The following is a 19814-nucleotide window of genomic DNA, read 5'->3' on the forward strand; positions in this document are numbered from 1 at the left end:
AAGATGAGAGGGAGGAAGAGATGTGGTTAGAATCACCTCCTCTTGCTTGTTGAATGATTTCCTATGGAAATAAGCTCTGTGCTTAAAGGCTTTTTTTTTTTTTCTCCTTTCCAACACATTAAAACTGAGCGTAGTTTACAGTGCTGAGGGAAAAAACACTTTACCCAAGGTAGCACTAATCCTAGACCTGCGTGCAAGCCCCAGCCCTTTCTCAGAGCACTCCTCTGCTGGAAGGGCCGACTCAATGATTTAGTCTTTTGTGGCACTTGGAAAGTAGGTGCTTATTTCTGAAATTCATGGTTAAAGGTGCAGCTCTGTGGCAGAAGCAGCTATGTTAGGGTGCAATAGAGTTTGCAGTCTGGAGTGAGACTTAAATGTTTGTTTATACCAAACACTGAAAGTGTTTAGGGAATTCTCCTGGTACCAGGAGCATTACATGGTTGGGTATATCCTTATCTCCTATTTGAGTGACTATCATTAACTAAGTAATACACAGTTATACATAGTGATGTATGTAGGCCAGAGTTTTATATAACTGTATGTGTTCACTTGACTTAGTACCTTATGTATTAAGCTCCTGAGGCAGGCTGATATGGTAGGAAATGACCGTTTTCTGTAGATGAGGAGTTGCTCCGTTGCTTCGTTGACCTAAAATGTTTTCCTTACCACCATTTTGGCACTTGCCAGATCCAGCAGGAAAAAGCTGGCATCTAGATGGAAACTAGCCACATAGCGCTCGCAGAGCTGCACAACAATCTTTCCTTAAACAACAGATAAAAAGATAGATATGTAAACCCTATTATGTTTCTTCTAACGAGGACCTTTGCCAGCAGCTGCATTCTACAGACATAGACCGTAACAAGGCTGCATACAAACTTAGGAATTCAGTTGCTAAAGAAAACTTACTTCTTTCAGTTTTAAGTGCTCTGCCTGTCAGTTTATAGTGATCAGTTTTCAATATTAATGGAACTGCAGAGCAGATTGTTGGGTGTATCTAGATATGAGAGGGTCACATAACTGTTTTGTCAAAAATAGGCAAAAAGATATTGCCAATGTCTGGCATAACAGCATAACTATTTATAAGATTGTTATTTCCCCCCACCCCCCACCTCGTTCTAAGCAGGTATCTGGGTTACAAGCTGTGGAATGCCCCCCCATTAATGTTAATAGTGTGATACTTTCTTTTATTTCACCCTGGGCTAATACCCTTTTTCCTGACAATTGACTTGTGCATGCTGACATTTGAATGGGATAGTGAGGCATTTCAGCTCAGGTGATTCTTGTCTCACTCTGAAGCAGCTGATTCCTGTAGATGGAACAGAAGTAAACTGGACTCTTAAAAGCATATTCTGCAGTTTCTGACCTGAAATGACCTTGCAAATTGCAAGAGCTTTACTCTAATTGTTTCCAGTGAAGCATGCATACTTTTTTTTCTTAAATCTTTAATTTTGGGTTTTCTTACCCCGTAGTTCTTTCCAAGGAATTTCAAAAAGAGTCTCCCCTCAAAATTTGGAAGTGCAAGTTGCTTTAGCGCTACTGCCTTATGTAATCTGCTGGCAAAGGAGCAATATACGTTGGTACTTCTGAAACAACCTTAGGAGAAATCTAGACTTTAATTTGTTGAAAAGACTCAAAGCTTACGTCCCCCGGTATGCACTGTTAGCCCCGCTGAAGCTGAGGGGTTTGGACTGAAGATCAGGAAGCAGCAAGTTTTCCTTCAGGCATTATTTTCTCAAACTGGTTGGGTTTTTTTTCAGGCCATAGCATATTATAGACGGGCTTCTCTGGATTTGTGATTCTGTTTGTTATGATAGTAACCTGGTCCGATACAGATTGTAAGCTATGAACATTTGTTTGATTGTTGGAATTGCTGGACTGTTTTCGATGCGCATGCTCAACTGCAAATTAGACAAGTCTAGATCATCTACTAGAATCTCACTCCGCATGAGCAGTAACAGGACATTCTCTGCTGCTGAAGTTTTGACCTTGCACAGGTCAATTTGTCGCTTTGCCAGAGTTAAGTTCCTGCATATCAGAGCACAATGTAGGCTTATGTTATGGTTGGTCATGCTTTTGACTGTATGTATGACATGAAGGTGTGCCTAGCATTGGAAAGATGCAATTATTTGGGTTTTTCACAATTGCAGTTACAGCATTGCAGTGGCCAGATTTCTGAGACTGCAAGAATCCCTAGCCTGTTCATTTATTTGGTGCTGCGTATGTAGAGTATAAACTGATTTTAGAGGGATGTATATGGCAACAAATCTTTGAAAGAAAACAAAACTGTATTTTTCGCTTTCAGTGAAAATTTATTTCCACATTGTATCCCTCTCTTGTGAAGTTGTATTTAACCCCGTGGTCCTTACTGCAACCATCATCCGATTACAGATTGATGCGTTCCAGCACATGCAGCACTTCGTGCAGACAATGCAGCAGCAGGCCCAGCATGCTATTGCAACTGAGGACCAGCAGCACAAGCAGGAACTCCACAAGCTCATGGCACGGTCAGCATCTGGTCCTGGGACACCCTTAAGCTATATAGTGAAACTGATGTCTTTCCTGAGGTTGCGGGGTCTGTGCAGATGACACATTTCAGCCAAGGCCCATGCTTTGATTACAAAGGAAAGGGGATTTCTCATTCAGCTGGTAGATACCTGTTTGGTATTACATTCTTACCTATCGTATAATTTTCAGTAAATGTTTTTGTGGCACATTAGCGTAAACAAGCTTGTATTTGTTGCTGGCAGCTGGTTGTATTTTTCCAGCACTGTGGCTCGCTGGCAGAAGGCAGAGCTCTCAGCATGGCTAGTTCTTTGGTTTTCAGGAGAGCCAGTCAGTAGGAAAGAAACACTTCCCGCATGCCTGGCACGTCCGTGCTTGGCAGCATGTGCCCTTAATACAACAGCAGTGCTTTGGGCAATAGATGTCCAGCATGTGATGGTCTCTTAAAATATTGTTGCATTAAAAACATATCTTATAACCTCCATTTTTCCAGTATGGATCAGGAGGCACCAGATCTGTTGTTTTCAAGTTAAAGAAAAATTGCATAGTGCTTACTACTGAAGGTTTGCTTTTTTTTTTTTAAAGGGAGGCAGGCATTTAATTTGCTTTTATAAGAATGGGAACTTGATAACAGCATCATCTTGTATTTTTCAGAGTGACTGCTGTGGAAGGCAAATTAGTAATGAGTTGCACACAAAATTTTTCTTGCACAATGCTTTCTAGAAAACTCAAAATATAGAAAGGACAGCTGTGTAACTGTGGTATTTAAAGCCTGCTGAGGGAACAGAGTATTAAGTTTTGCACAAACCTTTGCAGCCCCACCTTGCTGCAGTAAAAATATGTTGTTTTTCCTTTCCTCAGGGAGGGGATGACTTAATGGGGTTCTGGCTTGGGGGAAAAGCAGTTGCTCTGTTTCCACCGTTTGTCTGTCGCAGTGTTCTCTCCAGAAGGCTAGTTCATATGTTGATAAGTATAGCTAGCCAGCACATATGCTGTGTGCATTTTATCAATACTGATGAAGTCTTTTGATGCTACTGTTAGCTATTTCTTACGTTTATTTTATAACTGATATAAATGAGGAACAAAGTTTGACCTTCAGCTTTCCCCTGAGAGTTAAACTATTAACTAGTTAGCTCCACACTTACAGTCAGGGTGTAGGTGTTCTGAACCTTATGTGTTTTAACACGTATGCTCCCAGTCTGCAGAAGAGTCTTACTGAGTGGGTTAACCACATGAAATGTCTTTCAGACTTCAGATGAGAAGTCTGTCTCTTAATCCAGCAGGCTTCGATTTCATTCTAGGTTCTGAGTCAATAATCCCTTTGCTTAACCAGGTGTTTCCTGAAACTGGGTGAGTGGCAGCTGAACCTGCAAGGCATCAATGAGAGTACCATCCCCAAAGTCTTGCAATACTACAGTGCTGCAACAGAGCATGATCGCAACTGGTACAAGGTCAGTAAGGAGAAGGTTCTAGGCACCATTCCAGAGAGATCTGCAAGGATGATCACATCTCATACTACAGGAAAGCAAGGTGCTCGTAGGAAGATCTATAACTATCTGCCTCGTTACTGCAAGTAGGATTAAAAAAAAAAAAAAAAGACAAAGGCAGCCCAAGGCAACCATGAAATTCTTGTTTAGAATTTTATCTGGCTGGTAAAACTAGGTCACAGTTCAGTTTCTGTTCTTGCTTTTGGGACTTTCTTTCCTGTCAGTAAACAGTGAAGGAGAAAGGATAATCTAAATGGGAAAAATGAACTTGTTCTCACTCAGTATACTTGAACTAGGAAAGTAGCCTCATTGCTAATCCTCCAAAGAGCCATTGATTTCAGGGTTGTGAGATTTCAGTTAATATTTGGTGCCAGATCTTTTCTGGGGCAGCCACCTCCTGCATTTCTTCCGATTACACCTCCCCTAGTCCTAGCATTAATCTTCATTTTAAGCTTTGAAAAATTAAAGTGTATGTGAACAGAATGTGATTTAGTTTTTGCTACAGAGCTCCTTTGCCTTAATATCCAGCAGGGAGCTCCTGGCCAAGAACTCACATGATGTTATTTAAGATAATAAGGCAGTTAAAACTACAAGTGATTAGCGAAAGCAAAGTATTGTGTTGTCTGCAGGGTATTACTACTGTTGTCTGTGGACTCAGAAAGGTTGGATTATTATCTCTAATCATTAGAAAGTACAGGTTGCAGAAAAGATTCATCTTCCTTCTGACTTCTGTTCTCCCTTGTTGGCAGGCCTGGCATGCCTGGGCAGTAATGAACTTTGAAGCAGTGCTTCACTACAAACATCAAAACCAGGCCAGAGATGAGAAGAAGAAGCTACGCCATGCCAGTGGAGCCAGCGTCACCAGTGCTAACACTGAGGGCAGCAATAGTGAAAGTGAGGCGGAGAGCACAGAGAACAGTCCCATCCCATCTCCAGTGCAGAAGAAAGTCACTGAGGTACCCTTTTTCCCTGTTTATGTTGAGAGATTGGTACTTACTGCTTAGATGCAGGAAAATGTTATGGCGGGGAACAAGCTGATGTGTGTACCTGGCTTGTGGAAGTACATGTGTGCTCTCTCTCTCTGCTCATAGCTTACAGTAGAAGAGGGGAAGCTCAGGTTAACTCAGTCTTAAGGGAAGAGGACTAAATTAATGCAAATGATCATAAGTTAGCTGTGAACTAAAGCAAAAGCATAGGTGGTTATCATAGGTGATACAATGTGCATTAACAAGTTCTACTGCTTAACCCTTCATGAAAGATTGTGAGGAATATCTTTTACTTACCAGCTGTAGTAGGGTTGTAGTTTTTAGGCTGCTTTGCTGTCCATCGTTTTGCCAACAAACTGAAGTATAGAAACACTGCACAAGATGTTCCCTGCCATGCTGAAAGACCTACGTGTAGTCAGGCAAAACATAAATTCCAGGAGCAACATATCCTGTGAGGAGTATGAGCAGAAGTCAACTATAACGTGGATTAGGTCTATGTTTCCACATATTTCTCCCTCTTTCTACTTGCTAAGTTTAGGATTCATGTGGACCGATGCACTTGTGTAGAACTAATGCAGCAATTTTCATTCCAAAAGGATTTATCCAAGACCCTCTTGATGTACACAGTCCCTGCTGTCCAGGGTTTCTTCCGATCTATATCTCTGTCTCGAGGAAACAACCTTCAAGACACACTAAGGTACATAATAAAGCATATAGTAAATGAAATCCAGCTGATAAGGGCATGTGGTTTAAGATTAGGTAGGACCTGTTTCTGTTCTTTTTGTTAGAGTTAAATGGAGTGAATGCTTCAGTCCAAGCTAATTTATGTGAGGTGGATTAGCCCTTATCCTGCTATCTCTAGGCTCTGGGAAGAGTCACTTGTAAATGAGTCTGAAGGTATTTAACCGGAATGGTTTGGGGGTTTTTTGTTCCATTCCAAATGAATGTCTTTCTCTTTTTAAGAGTCCTTACTCTGTGGTTTGACTATGGTCACTGGCCTGATGTGAATGAGGCTTTGGTAGAAGGAGTCAAGGCAATCCAAATAGACACTTGGCTGCAGGTAAGGCACATAGAGGGCTAAGACAAATCTCTGCTCTGGGAGGAGCTTGGGGATTTGTTACATGATATCCATGGTGATAAACATTCCCCTGTAGGATTCAGTGGTGAGCGCATTGTGCAGTACAAGCTGTAACTGATTTAACAAGCATCTTGAACAGAGACATGAGAAACAGTCTTGCATGCATTTCTGTATTTATGTGCAGGTTATTTGTATATGAATAAGAAAGAATAAAAACTTTAAAATTGAAGATGACGTGCATTCAGTGGTGATCAAGTATAAACACTACTGTGCTGCTCTGATGTAATTCAGTCTATTTCACGATTGCTTTGTAGAATGACTCTTGTAAATAAATAAAAAAGGCTTTATTTCTTATTTGAGTATTACACTTCAAGGCACATCCTACTCTTTCCATAAGATGATCCTGTAATAGTTTTGCACAGAACACTCGTGATCTCACTGAGCTGTTCTGATGCTGTTTAGAATGTTGTGTTATCCTCTGACCATCTCAAAAATGAGTGATGGGCCTCTCTGTCTCCTTTAAAGACTGAGGTCTCTAGTAGAGGGCAGAACAGCTTGTGAACTAATCATGTGAGGTGACAGGGATGTTTATTTTACTTATCCTTACTACTAGGTTATCCCTCAGCTCATTGCAAGAATTGACACCCCTCGACCATTAGTAGGACGTCTCATTCATCAGCTCCTCACAGATATTGGACGGTACCATCCCCAGGTAAGCTTAGAGGGGGAGTTTCAGTAGACTGACAGCCAGTTAAGTCATTTCCTGTGTTCCATTTCACCCAGTCTAGATGCCTGCACTGGAAGCCACACCAAGTGACGATAGTGAGGAATGGGGCCTAGGTCTGCTGCTGCTTCTTTCACCTCAGCACTGTTCACATAAAACCAGAAAGGTGGATGAGTCATGCAGCAGGGGAGTTTCTGGCTAATAGAATACTGGGTAGTGCAAATCACCTTCAATCTCATTAAGTGACTACTAAGAGGCTACCTCACTACGTCTTATCTGAATTTCTTCCTACAGCTTGGAAAATCACAAAATGCTTAAAACAGTTTTCTGGTGTTCCAGTTTGATACAGGCTCTCAAAGTCATTCTGCTACTCAGTGAATTGAAGTCCTGTAGGCTTTTCAGACTGGAAGACTTTAAATAGCAAATTTCTATCACCTCTTTGCAGAAGCTAACTTGCTTTCTGTTGTCTAGCCCTAAGGCTGCTATTTATTAATGCTTTGCTAATCTTTCAGTTTATGTAGCTGTTCTATGTGGTTCTAAAATGTTATTGGTTGATGTCCCTTGTAGGCTTTGATCTACCCTTTGACTGTGGCCTCTAAATCTACAACCACGGCTCGCCACAATGCTGCAAATAAGATCCTGAAAAACATGTGTGAGCACAGTAACACGCTGGTGCAGCAGGCAATGATGGTGAGTACTTAGTGTGCCATAAAGCATGTGTTTCAGGAATGGATGTACCACAGGTATAATAACACAGAATGACTATTCATTGGTAGTTTTGTTCAGGTACAGTTCATTTGGGGTTTTTTGCATTTCGAAGAAGTTACAGTATTACTACAATTTCAAGACAATAATTTAAAAAGGACCATAGCATTCAAACACTGAGTTCTTGTGTCTCCTTACAAATCAACTTAGAGAAGAAATAAATGAAGCATCGTTGTTCCGTAAAGAGGTATTTTTGCTTAATGAAAAGTAGAAACAAAACTTAGCAAGCATAGCATGGAAAGAGTAATTTAATTCATTTGCTAAATATTTTTATGAATAATTAGTAATGCTTTCAGGCCAAACTACACAAATATATAGAAAATTTCAAAGGCAACAAATAAGGTGAGAAAAACCTGATCAGCTTCTTGCAGGGAAAAAAAGTGTAACAGAATTGTGGGGGTTCTTGTGGCTCCCTCTAGCTGCCAGCAACAAATATTTCATAATCATTAAGGAAGAAAGTAGTTTTGCATTTGTAAGTCAGTATACAGTCATAGCATTTTTCTTGAGGCATTTAACCATTTTCCTGTCTTAAAACAGGTGAGCGAAGAGCTAATCCGGGTAGCCATCCTATGGCATGAGATGTGGCATGAAGGGTTGGAAGAAGCATCTCGTCTATACTTTGGAGAAAGGAATGTGAAGGGAATGTTTGAGGTGCTGGAACCACTTCATGCAATGATGGAGCGTGGGCCTCAGACTTTAAAAGAGACATCCTTCAATCAGGTATCAGCAAATGGCCAAGATATTATCTTATATCTTATGTTTTGGATATCAAATATCCAAGAGCGTAACCTTCTGCATGCCCTCAAAACCAGGCAGGACAGCCGCCTGCCCCAGATGTGTTACGACGACCTTTGTGATCTAACACAAAGAGTGAATCTCTTTGGACTCATTATGTTAGTTGCACACTTCATTATTGACGTTTATCTTCAGATCTGTATAGCTTTTGGTGGCTACAGTACTGCAGGGGCTGTGGCAATACAAATTGCCCTGGAGTCTTATATCAGCTGGGTGTCTGATAGGGTCTGGAAAACATACATCTGCTCTGCAGTTAAATTCTTCTAACTCCAGTCAGCTTTGCTTCATGGTAACCGCTAGTAGAGATGACCTCTCTCAAGCCAGCAAAATGAATTATTTGAATTATTTGAGTTTGTGAGCCTATTAAAGGGTGGTTCTATTAATTTTGTTGCCTCCTACGATGAAGTCTATTTGTGAGCAAGATTGTCTAATAAACTCAGTGCATGTCTTGGATCCAGGTATTTCTGTATCTTTAATTCTGATATGCTATAAAAATGTGAGATCAAATATTGGTAATGCAATTTGAAAATAGACTGTGATGCTCTTTGCAGGTATTAAGTGGTCTCCACCTGTTCCATTATAGCCTGTAGAAATGTTTTTCTTCTGTTGTTCTTCATTTTCTCCCTAGGCCTATGGCAGAGATCTAATGGAAGCTCAGGAATGGTGCAGGAAGTACATGAAATCAGGAAATGTCAAAGACCTAACTCAGGCTTGGGATCTCTATTACCATGTGTTCCGGCGTATCTCAAAGCAGCTGCCTCAGGTAGGGGGAGAGCTACAGTTTTGTTGAGAATCTTGCAGTTCAGGTTGTCAATACAAATCTTTGTTTCATGTTTTCTGATTATTCAAAACATTCAAATTCAGTATTCTGGAAATATCTGCACATGATTTGTTGGAAGTTTGCAGCGTATGCAGCACTTCCTGCAAGCATCTGAAGTATTGACAGCTGACTGAACTGTTCTAGGCCCCTCAACAGCATGAACTTCTTCAGATGTTTCAGTGAGATTTAACTGAAGTTCTGGGGGATTGTATTTCTTTTGGTTTTGGTAGCTCACTTCTTTGGAACTACAGTATGTGTCACCAAAACTCTTAATGTGCCGGGACCTGGAATTGGCGGTGCCAGGAACGTACGATCCCAACCAGCCCATCATACGCATTCAGTCCATTGCACCCTCGCTGCAGGTCATCACCTCCAAGCAGCGGCCCAGGAAGCTAACATTAATGGGTAAGAGAGAGCAGTTTTCACTGAGCTGTTCTAGTATTTAGACAGTTATTGCTTTTAGTTCAAACTGTGTATTTACCAGGTAAAACCTCTCCAACATTTCCTTTCAAGTGAGGTATTTATTTCTTAGTGGTCTGGTCAGTCTGACTGCCACGCTTTCCAGTTCTTGGGTGTGTGTGTATTTACTCTTGTCTGCTCAGTAAGAGTGAACCTCTGTGTATTAATTCTTTTGCAGGAAGCAATGGGCATGAGTTTGTGTTCCTTCTGAAAGGTCACGAAGACCTTCGCCAAGATGAAAGAGTGATGCAGCTTTTTGGGTTGGTCAACACTCTGCTAGCAAATGACCCAACTTCTCTTCGTAAAAACCTCAGGTATGTGTTGTGGATAATCATTGAATATGCTTACGCACAAGTGACACCCTGCGTAGGTGCAGTTCCTGAGTAACCCTGGGCACAACCAGCTGGTTTGTGAGGAGAAGGTGACTCTTAGAACTAAGTTGACTTCTTTAAAAAGAGAGAGAGAAAGAAAAAAAAATTTAAGAATTTAAACTTGGAGGAAATGTGTCACGAGGGGATAATTTGTTTTACTTAATTAAAGTCTCATCTTGTAAATAGTTATGGTCTTTGAGGCAACCCCTACTTCAAGGTAGCTTAAGCGCTGCCTTCGGAGCCTGACAACAGGTTGTTTTGTCAAGGGTTTTTGTTATAGTCACTAAATAGCTTGGTGAATAGTCACTGACTTCAATTCTGTACAGTGTATTTCAAGCATGAATATATAAAATGTCATGTGCAAATAATAGATCATCGTGGGTGATACAACGTGTACCTTCTGAAAGCAGTCTTTCAGTGAAAACCACATAAGCTTTGAGATTGGCATTATCGTATCCTACCTAAACTTATCTGGCAGCAGTCTGTCCAAATGGATATTTCAAGTCTGTTTGAAAAGAAGAAAAGCAGGGCAACTACTGAAAAGACAATTTGGATCAGAATCAGATTCAGCAGTAATTGTTTTAAGCATCTCGAAATGTAATAATTCACAACATGCAACAATTTGAGCTTTGATTCTCCGTTTTTTTTCCTGTAGCATCCAGAGATATGCTGTTATTCCACTGTCTACAAATTCAGGCTTGATTGGCTGGGTTCCCCACTGTGACACACTGCATGCACTTATCCGAGACTACAGAGAGAAGAAGAAGATCCTGCTCAACATTGAACATCGCATCATGCTGAGGGTAAAGGGCAGAGCTGGCTGAGTTTTTGGTACATTCTTTTAGGACTCCAGTGTCTTAATGAAGAATAATGGTGCACAGCTTGTTCTTCCTTTGCCTGTTTTCTGATTGTTATTGGTACCAGTAATAAATGCCGAAATATTAGATGAGAGTTATAAAATGCTACCAAGAGATAAAAATGGCCATAAGCTTGTTTCTCCTCTCCTGTTTTAGCAGTGACCACAAGTTGTTACCATCTGGTGACTAAAATGTGCTTGGAATTTTGCGTGACTATGATGTGCCTTATATGAGGTGCCCTGCTGCTGGCATTTACAAACATTGTGTCTAAGCAACAGGGCCAAAATTAGACTGGAGAAACTGAACAATGCTAGAAAGGTTGGAATTGCCTGCCAAAAAGAAAAGTGTGTGTCAACCCAGAAGACTTATTTGGATAATGTTTCTTGAAACATATTTACTTTTGCAATATTTTAATTAATTATGGTTATGGACTACTTTGTGGATGGTAAATCATTTGCTATCCCGTTTAAAATTGATTCTTCACTGTTGGGTAGTCATCTCACTGTGTTTGGGAACATACTGGTCAGCCTACAAATAATTTCATATCCAGTTTATACTGAAATTATTTGTGATTACTGTGTTTCTCATAGTGCAACTAGGGATTACTGGAGGTGGTTTTTTTTTTAAGTTGCTGAGTGTCACTTCTCCATTACAGATGGCTCCAGATTATGACCACCTGACTCTGATGCAGAAGGTAGAAGTATTTGAACATGCTGTCAATAACACGGCTGGTGATGACCTTGCCAAACTGCTGTGGTTGAAAAGTCCGAGCTCGGAGGTGAGTTCAGCACATGTAATGGCTTGTGTTTGGCAATCAGCATAACGTAGAATTACCTTCTCTGCAGAATGATAGAGAGATGGTGTTTATTCATCACAGAACTGCTGCAGAACATGTATCCACACATGTGTATCCCCTCGCAAGGGACCTCATAAGGCTCAGATCACCATGGCTGCCAGAGCGCAGTCCAAAGTGCAGGACTGGAGCCTGAAGCTCCATATACTGTGCCTGGGGAGAGAAAAGTGGGAGCCTCAGAATATATTCTCTTAACGGCTTAGACAACTAATTCAAGGCCACAGGATGTTTGAACCCTCTCAGGCTATGGAGTGAATTGAAGCTAAGCATATCACAGTTTAGCTTTGTACAAAACGCAAGTAGTTAATGTATAAATTAAAATATAAACTGAAACATGCAACGTGCCTGGCTGGCTTTTTCTATTTTGTCTCTGCTTGTAGGTGTGGTTCGACAGAAGAACGAACTACACTCGTTCACTAGCTGTAATGTCAATGGTTGGGTACATTTTGGGCCTTGGGGACAGGTGAGTGAAATTGTAAAGGTTTCTTAAATAAAAGCACAGACTGTGTAGGTCTATCAGTTCATTCCTTGGATCTGTTCTTATGATAACATCTTTCATTGTGGTTATTGTCGAATTGTAACGATACTGTCTTTCAGGACCTAATTGTGCTGCCATTATTTTCAGCACTGAAGACATGAGATGTAGGGCTTGTGTGTCTTGAGCGCAAATAAGAGTTTCTACCATTTTGAGAGGAATACACACAGAATTACATCAAGGACCACAATTTCTAATTTTGTCCTCTTACTCACAGAATGGGAAATCTTTCTCCATCCGTTCTATAAAACAGAAATATTGATGATTTTTGCCACCAATCTGTGTTCTTGTGTGTGCTTCATGCATATAAGATGGCAATTTTTTAATGAAGCCTGTTAGGACTGTACAAATACGTCCAGCTTTTTGGGGAGGAAAGAAGCACCGTGATCAAGCATCAGGCTTTTTTCCCTGAAGTTGCAAAAAGAAATCCAAAAGGTATTTAGTGGCAGAGGTCCTCTGATTCTCGCTCCAAATGCGTCTAGTGACACTACTTATTTTGCTTACTTTTTTGCCTGGTAGATGTTTATTCTGTGAGGGAGGAACATCTAGCGCTAGGTATGTTCACAGTGCTTGTCAGACACACATAAAGTCCCTGTAAATACTCCCCAAAGGCTGCTCTAGACTGAAAACAAATGAAAGGTAATCTTGGTTTAACAATTACTTAACATGGTGGTTTTTCTGATCTGCAATGCAGACATGTTCTGGACAGAAATATGAACAATCCAAATGCATTGGGCAAATAATTAAAAAAAAAAAAAGATAAAATGAAAAATATTTGGTTTAGTATATGTCTTACTGTCAAAAGGGGACATAACTTCCAAATTACATGTGAAGACAATATATTTTAGATTTAGGTCTGTAATGCAAAACCAGCTAAACCCTTAAATATTTTCATGACAAAAACTTTCATTCCTGAACTTAAAGATCTTTATAATGAAATTACAAAGCTCTGAAAACTGAATTAAAACAAAATTGGAACAAGTCAACATAAATATCATAGTGGTTTTCCTAGTCTGGATTGATTCTCTTCTCTTCTGGTGCTAATCCAATTTGCATTACTTCACCTGTAGCATAATTCATTCCATTTTTTTCTCTACTGAAAATATGAAAAAGTATAAAACAAGTAGAAGAATTTATCCTAACTGAAAAACCAATGTTAATATCCAAGAAATGTACTGATGGCTCTGGTCCAATCGGTTGTTTATCTTCCAAGGTGAGATCTCTAACTCCTGAGAGGTAATTACAAAAATAATGTGATAGATGCACTGTCAGGCAGCTATTCTATTCATTCTGAGATTGAAGATCTCAGGCGAGCAAGCTGTCACTGGCTGTTCTTGTTCATGAAGATAAATATCATCTCAGACTGGAGCTGCTGTGATTTACTTCGGGTTTTTATAATGGTCTGTCACTCTGGTTTTTTGTTTTTGTTTTTTTTTTTTCCTCTTTACTCCTTCATCAAAGACACCCCTCCAACCTGATGTTAGACAGACTGAGTGGAAAGATCCTGCATATCGACTTTGGGGACTGTTTTGAGGTAAAACTTTGTATTTGGACATTAAATTTTCTGTAATGTTTCACACTTTCTGGTGGAACAGAAATGAATCTATAAGCCAGGACAAACTGACCTTGGAGTGTGATCCTGGGCAAGCCCTTTGGCTCTTCTTTAGGCTTCACTTTGCCTTACAGGCAAGATGAAAATGATAGGTACTTTATCAAATAGGCATGTCTTGGGGATCATCTGACCACTGGAACAAGCAAAGAAAGTGCTAGCATCACTTTTCTGTAAAATTTCTTGGAGCAATTTGAGCTGCTGATAGGAAGTCTGTGTTACTTCACACTAGCAACTGGGCACACACTTGAGTTTTCCCTCTGTTATCAAGTTAGTATCAAGCTTCTCCCCAAAATTTGTGGAAAGTGGCAAGCATAAAGCTGGGACTTTATTTCCTATTTGGAATACAACCTTCAAGGTTGTAGCAAAAAAACCCTCAATACTTATTAGCTCTTAAATAAGTTAGCTATTAATTTACTAATTCTTCATCATCATGTCTTTAGGTTGCAATGACAAGAGAAAAGTTCCCTGAGAAGATTCCATTTAGGTTAACAAGGATGCTGACAAATGCTATGGAGGTAAACATCCTCCCTTCAATATGAAGGGGATTGTTCCCAAGGAAAATCACACCGATTTCTCAGTTTTTTCCTGTATTTTCTGTTGTGGCTAAACCTTTCCACTGCTGTAAGACCCAGAGGTGTTAATATTTCAGCTGCATTTTCTGTAAGTTAAAATATCTCCTGTGATCTTTACATTACAGTTGAAAGCAACCTTTTCCACTGACAAAAAAACCCTGAAATTCCCCAAATTTCTTAAGCCTCCCTTAGTTTCTTAATTTGAAATACCTTATTGGCATCAGCCAGACACAGCCAACAGCATTGTGCTTAGCAAAGACAATCTTAATGGCAGAAGGGAGCTTCTTAGTTTGTATTAAGCATCTCTCTTGTTCTCTTAATGAACCAAGTGTAGTGGAAGTGAATTCCAGTTCAAAGCACAAGCCACTGCCTGCTCCCTGAATGATAGGGTTGGAGTTGCATAGCGAACAAAGCAGCGTGGTTGATTTGCTGCTTTCTCTTCTGAAGGTGACAGGCCTTGATGGCAACTACAGAATCACCTGTCACACAGTGATGGAAGTCCTGCGCGAACATAAGGACAGTGTCATGGCCGTGCTTGAAGCCTTTGTCTATGATCCATTATTGAATTGGCGGCTGATGGACAGTAAGTGATTTTGATAAAACAGTGACAGCCAGAGAGTAATCAGTCTGATTTCATGCAAGAAGTCCAGGAGCCTGAAATACAATGTCTGTTTGAAGACAATCTGATGAAACTGTTGGTTTGCAAGTGCTATTTCTGCATGCATGCAGTTTCGGGGATCATAATGTGAAGTTACCACAGTGGTTAAGACCCTTTTGCCCTTTAACACGGACACCGAACTAAGCTACAAGGGAAGTTATTTGGGTTGTTTTTTGTATTAGTTGTCATCAGGAGATTGAAAGCTGTCTTCAGATGACATAAAATTTGGAGAAGGAGAAAGGCCGTCAAAACTATATTGTTTGTGGGCAGATTTGCTATGAAACGATGAAACTCCAGTTCATACTTTTTCAATGCCTTATTTTCTTGCAGCAAATACGAAGGGCAATAAACGCTCGCGAACAAGAACAGACTCCTACTCCGCAAGTCAGTCAGTAGGTGAGTAGAAAAGATGGTGTGTCATGAATGTTAGGAGAGTGGTTGGTTTTTTTTTTTAGCAGCGCACAAGACTGGGTAAACGTTTTCAGTCATCTTAAAAGTAGAGCGGTAAATCGCTTATCATCATTAGCTTTAGGACTGGAAGTGGGGAGTTCAGTATGTTGGCTCAAAAAGCAGATTTACAGTTGCATTTACACCCTTCAGGAGCACACACAACCTGATGTAATCAAAGGTAAATTGATACATGGTAGTTATTTACTTAGCTACCAAATATTAGTGTGCAAAACCTGGCAGGTAGTCATCTGACTGAATGCTGAGCGCTTTGCATTGAGTCTTAGCAGTTGTTCGCTGTTGGGCTGTGGAGTAGGGATGGTGTTTCATATAGAGAGATCTACAAATAAACATAATTTGATTGTAATTTTAGGTTAATTTTACGTCATTTCAAAATATCTTTCAATTACACTTTTATACAAAACGTTCCTACAAGTTGGATCAGGCCTTTCAGTATTTTAGCAGGGAAAGAATGATGTTTGCTCCTGCGACATGCTTCCATTAGTGAGAGACCTGCGTGATACACTTGGTCACAGCCAAATAAAACTTGACAGTTTTATTAATGCTTCCAGATGAATATTATTTTATCTGCTTTAAGGCTTCACATTTATGCTTTTATGTTTTCATGATTATTTTTTCAATAGAAATGTTGGAGAGTGTGGAATTGGGTGAGACAGCCCATAAGAAAACTGGGACCACAGTGCCTGAATCCATCCATTCCTTCAGTAAGTTTCATTGTTTCCATACTGATGCAGAAATTTGTTCTTAGATCAGAAAATTTCATCATGGTCCAGGTACAATTACATGACATGGGACACATACAGTTCCTTGTCAGCATAAATGAGGAATATAATTACCTCTGCTCTCAACTCCAAAAAAAGGTGACAGAAAATGTGCTGGTATCTGGGTTTGTTTGCTCTCAAAATGCTATTTGTGGTGTTTGGGAAGGGCAGATGTAACATCAGTACAAATGTTTTTATTGTTCTGATTAAGTCCTAATTCTCTTTCCTACTTCTGTCTTCTAGTAGGAGATGGTCTAGTGAAGCCAGAAGCTCTAAATAAAAAGGCAATTCAAATCATCAACAGGGTTCGAGATAAGCTCACTGGTGAGCATGTTTTTATGTTTATATAAGTTAAACATAAAATATGACGAGATGGATCAGCACTACTTTTACTGTTTGTATTTTGTGTTAATCCTTGACTTTAACATATTCTGGTTAAGTGGATGAGGACATTTTCCTGGTTTTGTCTAACACCTAAGTACTCGTGCCTGCATTTAGACAAAAAAGAGCTTGATTTGAAAAGTACGAAGGTGATTGTAACTAAAAAGACTTCGTATTTTGCATGTTTTTAGCTTGTTAGTGGAAGTTGAATTTCTACTGTCCTGAGTTACAGTTTGCAGCATTTAGTTGCAAAATTTTATGCTTTTAATGTTTGTAAGAAAGTACCCTCCACCTGCCAAATAATGTACTTGAAGTGATTAGGACCACGATTCCAGCTACTGGATGGTTACCTATTGTTGGCTTATCCATTATTTGGAGAAGATAAAAGGAAGAAGCCATAAAAATAGGGAAAACAGCATTCTGGGCTCTCTGTCTTTAGAGGTACTCCTGGTTTGGAAAATTTTGCATTTTATATACAGTAAGGGAAGGGTAGTTAAAAGTCCTATTAGTCCTTAACTTGCCACCTAGAAGCAAGTTATGTTATATGATTTGTGACTTCCATTTATGGGGGCTTTTTATCCTTTAATTTCAAAGGTCGAGACTTCTCTCATGACGAAACTCTTGATGTACCCACACAAGTAGAATTACTCATTAAGCAAGCTACTTCCCATGAGAATCTGTGCCAGTGCTACATTGGATGGTGAGTTTGTCATTCTGCTAACCTTGCAAAATTCTTCTCTGAATAATCTGAGCAGAGAAAGCTAAGGAAAGTGTCACTTTTGTGGTTAGTTATATATAGGAGCCTTACCACATGTTGCATCTGCTCTGGTAAATTCTGCAAGCCTATGACAGCGATCCCATAGACAGTTCTCTGTAAGAAGTTGTTGTTGTGAGTAGTCACAGGGATTTTAGAACATTTAAACCACAATCAGCCTCAACGTTTGAAATAAGGCATGTGGTGGTCACTGATTTCAGTTACAGTGAAGAGCTACATGTTCTAAAGTAAACAGAGGCGATTTACTGTCATTTTGAGAGTTAGCGAACTTTGGACTATGCTTAAGAAAGTAGATAATTTTTGCATCTTTAAACATTAGTTAGCTGGAAAGAACCATGGGGATCACCTGTCAACTTTTCCTGTACTAAAATGGTGACTAGTTATTGTGGAATCTCAGTCCTTCTCAGTGTTGCCTTTGTGAAACTATATGCAAGTCACCATTACTACAATATCTTTGTTTTCCTTAGGTGTCCTTTTTGGTAACAGAAGATTGCGAAGTATCCACAGCCTTTTTTTTTCTGGAGGCTTTTGCGCTCCAAACTTGCTCTTCTACAAACACAAACTGAACATTGGACTGAAATACAGCCTTTGTCAAATATTTTGAAATGTAAATGAAAAGAGTTATTGTATATTAAAAGTTGGTTTAAGCCAATGTATAGCTGCTGTTGGAAAAACACAAGCTGTCTGAAACACAACACTTGATTTGGGTTTCCAGGACAGTGAAGACTGATTGTACCACAGATGTCTATGGTTCCACTTGGTCTTTGGGGAACTGGCGATCCATCAAAAATCACTATATACGGGTTTTGACTTACTTGGCAATGTAACTAAGTCATTTGCAGATTAATTATTGCCCTGGTCAGTCCTGTTGGTGTGGCTGCAGTGAGCTCAATGCGCTTGTGCAGGAGGCTTCATTTAGGTTTGGGGGTGAGCTGGATAACTGGAAAGATAAGCAGAATTTTACCAGTGTTTCATCCTGTTACCTTGTTTTCAAATTCAGTTCTTGCCCCAAAATTGGAACTCTATATCCGCTCATTATGCTAGCGCAGGAGTCGTGTTTCAGGCTAGATCAGGATATCAGAGCAGGTTGAAGAATTGAAGACCTTAAGCTGAGCAAAGTCAGGTGCCTCTATGCGGATTGATTGGTGGCAAACTGGATGCAGGGTAGAAATGAAATACCACTTGGGAGCTTCCGCAGTGTCTGGATTAAAAAGGAGTATTGGGAAATAACTAGGGAAAGTTAATATTTGGCATAGGAGGCAGACATGGGGAAAACTGGTCATAACTTGAAACAGAAAATAATGGTTGTTAAACATGAGGGTGGAGGTAAAGTTATGATTTACAAAATTAAACATGAAAAACAATGCACAAAATACAACAGAGTAGCCATGTTTAGATGCCATGTTGTATTTGAATATTTTTGTGCCAATAAATTACACCAAAATGTAAACATTTTGACTGTGTTCTTGTTTATTCCTAAAAAATTCTTAGGAAGAGACAGGGAAACAGATTAAGTTTTGGTTTTTTGGTTTTTGGTTGTTTGGGGTTTGTTTTTTTTTTTTTAATTTAAAAAGTTTCTATTGCCATGGATTTGACTCTTCTCTTTCTGCATCAGTTCAGGTGGTTGACTAGATTTCCTTTTTGATTGCCTCCAGCTGCTAAGTTACCAAGACTGAATGATGTCTGTCACTTGTATAAAAGAAACTTGACTGTACAACCCCCAAATTTTAGTTTCCAGCTGATGTAATGTCATCCATGTGGTAAGAATGTCAGCTTTCTTGGTCTCAGGGTCACAGCCACGGCTCAAGGGACAGCATGGGGTGCGTCACTGTCCCAGCCAGGGCTCCGTGGGCTTCCCCAGGCCACTTGTGCTGGTCCTGCACCCCAAAAATGGGAAATGGAGATGGCAGTCAGGGGCTTTGGGGGGGCAATGCTGGTTTCCAGGCACTGGTGTGGCTGTCATGGTGGATGCCTGTGGGGGAAGAGTGGTGGGGTCTTGCCACTTTTAAGCCCTGAGGGGTGTCCCGGGGTGGGGGTGGGGGGGGATGTCCCTGTTCTTTGGGGCAGAGGGGCTGGGAAGTGCCCGGCGGAGAAGGCCCTGGGGGTGCTGGCTGACAGCCGGCTGGGCATGAGCCAGCAGTGCCCAGGTGGCCAAGGAGGCCACCAGCCCCCGGGCTTGTGTCAGCGCTGGTGTGGCCAGCAGGAGCCGGGCAGGGATGGGGCCCCTGTGCTGGGCCCTGGGGAGGCCCCACCTCGAACGCTGGGCTCAGGTTTGGGCCCCTCGGGACAAGAAGGACCTTCAGGGGCTGGAGCGTGTCCAGAGAAGGGCAGCGGGGCTGGGGCAGGGTCTGGAGC

General features: G+C 40.6%; 1 protein-coding gene across 4 annotated transcripts in view; it reads left to right on the forward strand.

Annotated features, from left to right (window-relative positions):
- MTOR (mechanistic target of rapamycin kinase) overlaps window positions 1–18909 on the forward strand; it is a 68444-nt gene extending 49535 nt beyond the window's left edge. For 3 of the 4 annotated variants that reach the window (XM_075113851.1, XM_075113853.1, XM_075113854.1), the window contains 22 exons: window positions 2389–2504; window positions 3836–3953; window positions 4739–4945; window positions 5572–5672; window positions 5939–6035; window positions 6667–6765; window positions 7345–7467; window positions 8080–8262; window positions 8966–9100; window positions 9388–9562; window positions 9795–9930; window positions 10643–10790; window positions 11500–11622; window positions 12078–12160; window positions 13694–13766; window positions 14285–14359; window positions 14864–14999; window positions 15405–15470; window positions 16166–16246; window positions 16547–16627; window positions 17279–17384; window positions 17927–18909. In XM_075113851.1, coding sequence (XP_074969952.1) covers window positions 2389–2504; window positions 3836–3953; window positions 4739–4945; window positions 5572–5672; window positions 5939–6035; window positions 6667–6765; window positions 7345–7467; window positions 8080–8262; window positions 8966–9100; window positions 9388–9562; window positions 9795–9930; window positions 10643–10790; window positions 11500–11622; window positions 12078–12160; window positions 13694–13766; window positions 14285–14359; window positions 14864–14999; window positions 15405–15470; window positions 16166–16246; window positions 16547–16627; window positions 17279–17384; window positions 17927–17942 — 2478 coding nt within the window. In that variant the 3' untranslated portion in view covers window positions 17943–18909. The remainder of the gene's footprint in view (window positions 1–2388; window positions 2505–3835; window positions 3954–4738; window positions 4946–5571; window positions 5673–5938; window positions 6036–6666; window positions 6766–7344; window positions 7468–8079; window positions 8263–8965; window positions 9101–9387; window positions 9563–9794; window positions 9931–10642; window positions 10791–11499; window positions 11623–12077; window positions 12161–13693; window positions 13767–14284; window positions 14360–14863; window positions 15000–15404; window positions 15471–16165; window positions 16247–16546; window positions 16628–17278; window positions 17385–17926) is intronic. The other variant, XM_075113852.1, reaches the window with a different exon arrangement.
- Window positions 18910–19814: the final 905 nt, after the last annotated feature.

The sequence above is a fragment of the Phalacrocorax aristotelis genome, chromosome 19 (genome assembly GCF_949628215.1).
Source record: "Phalacrocorax aristotelis chromosome 19, bGulAri2.1, whole genome shotgun sequence".
Lineage (NCBI taxonomy): Eukaryota > Metazoa > Chordata > Aves > Suliformes > Phalacrocoracidae > Phalacrocorax > Phalacrocorax aristotelis.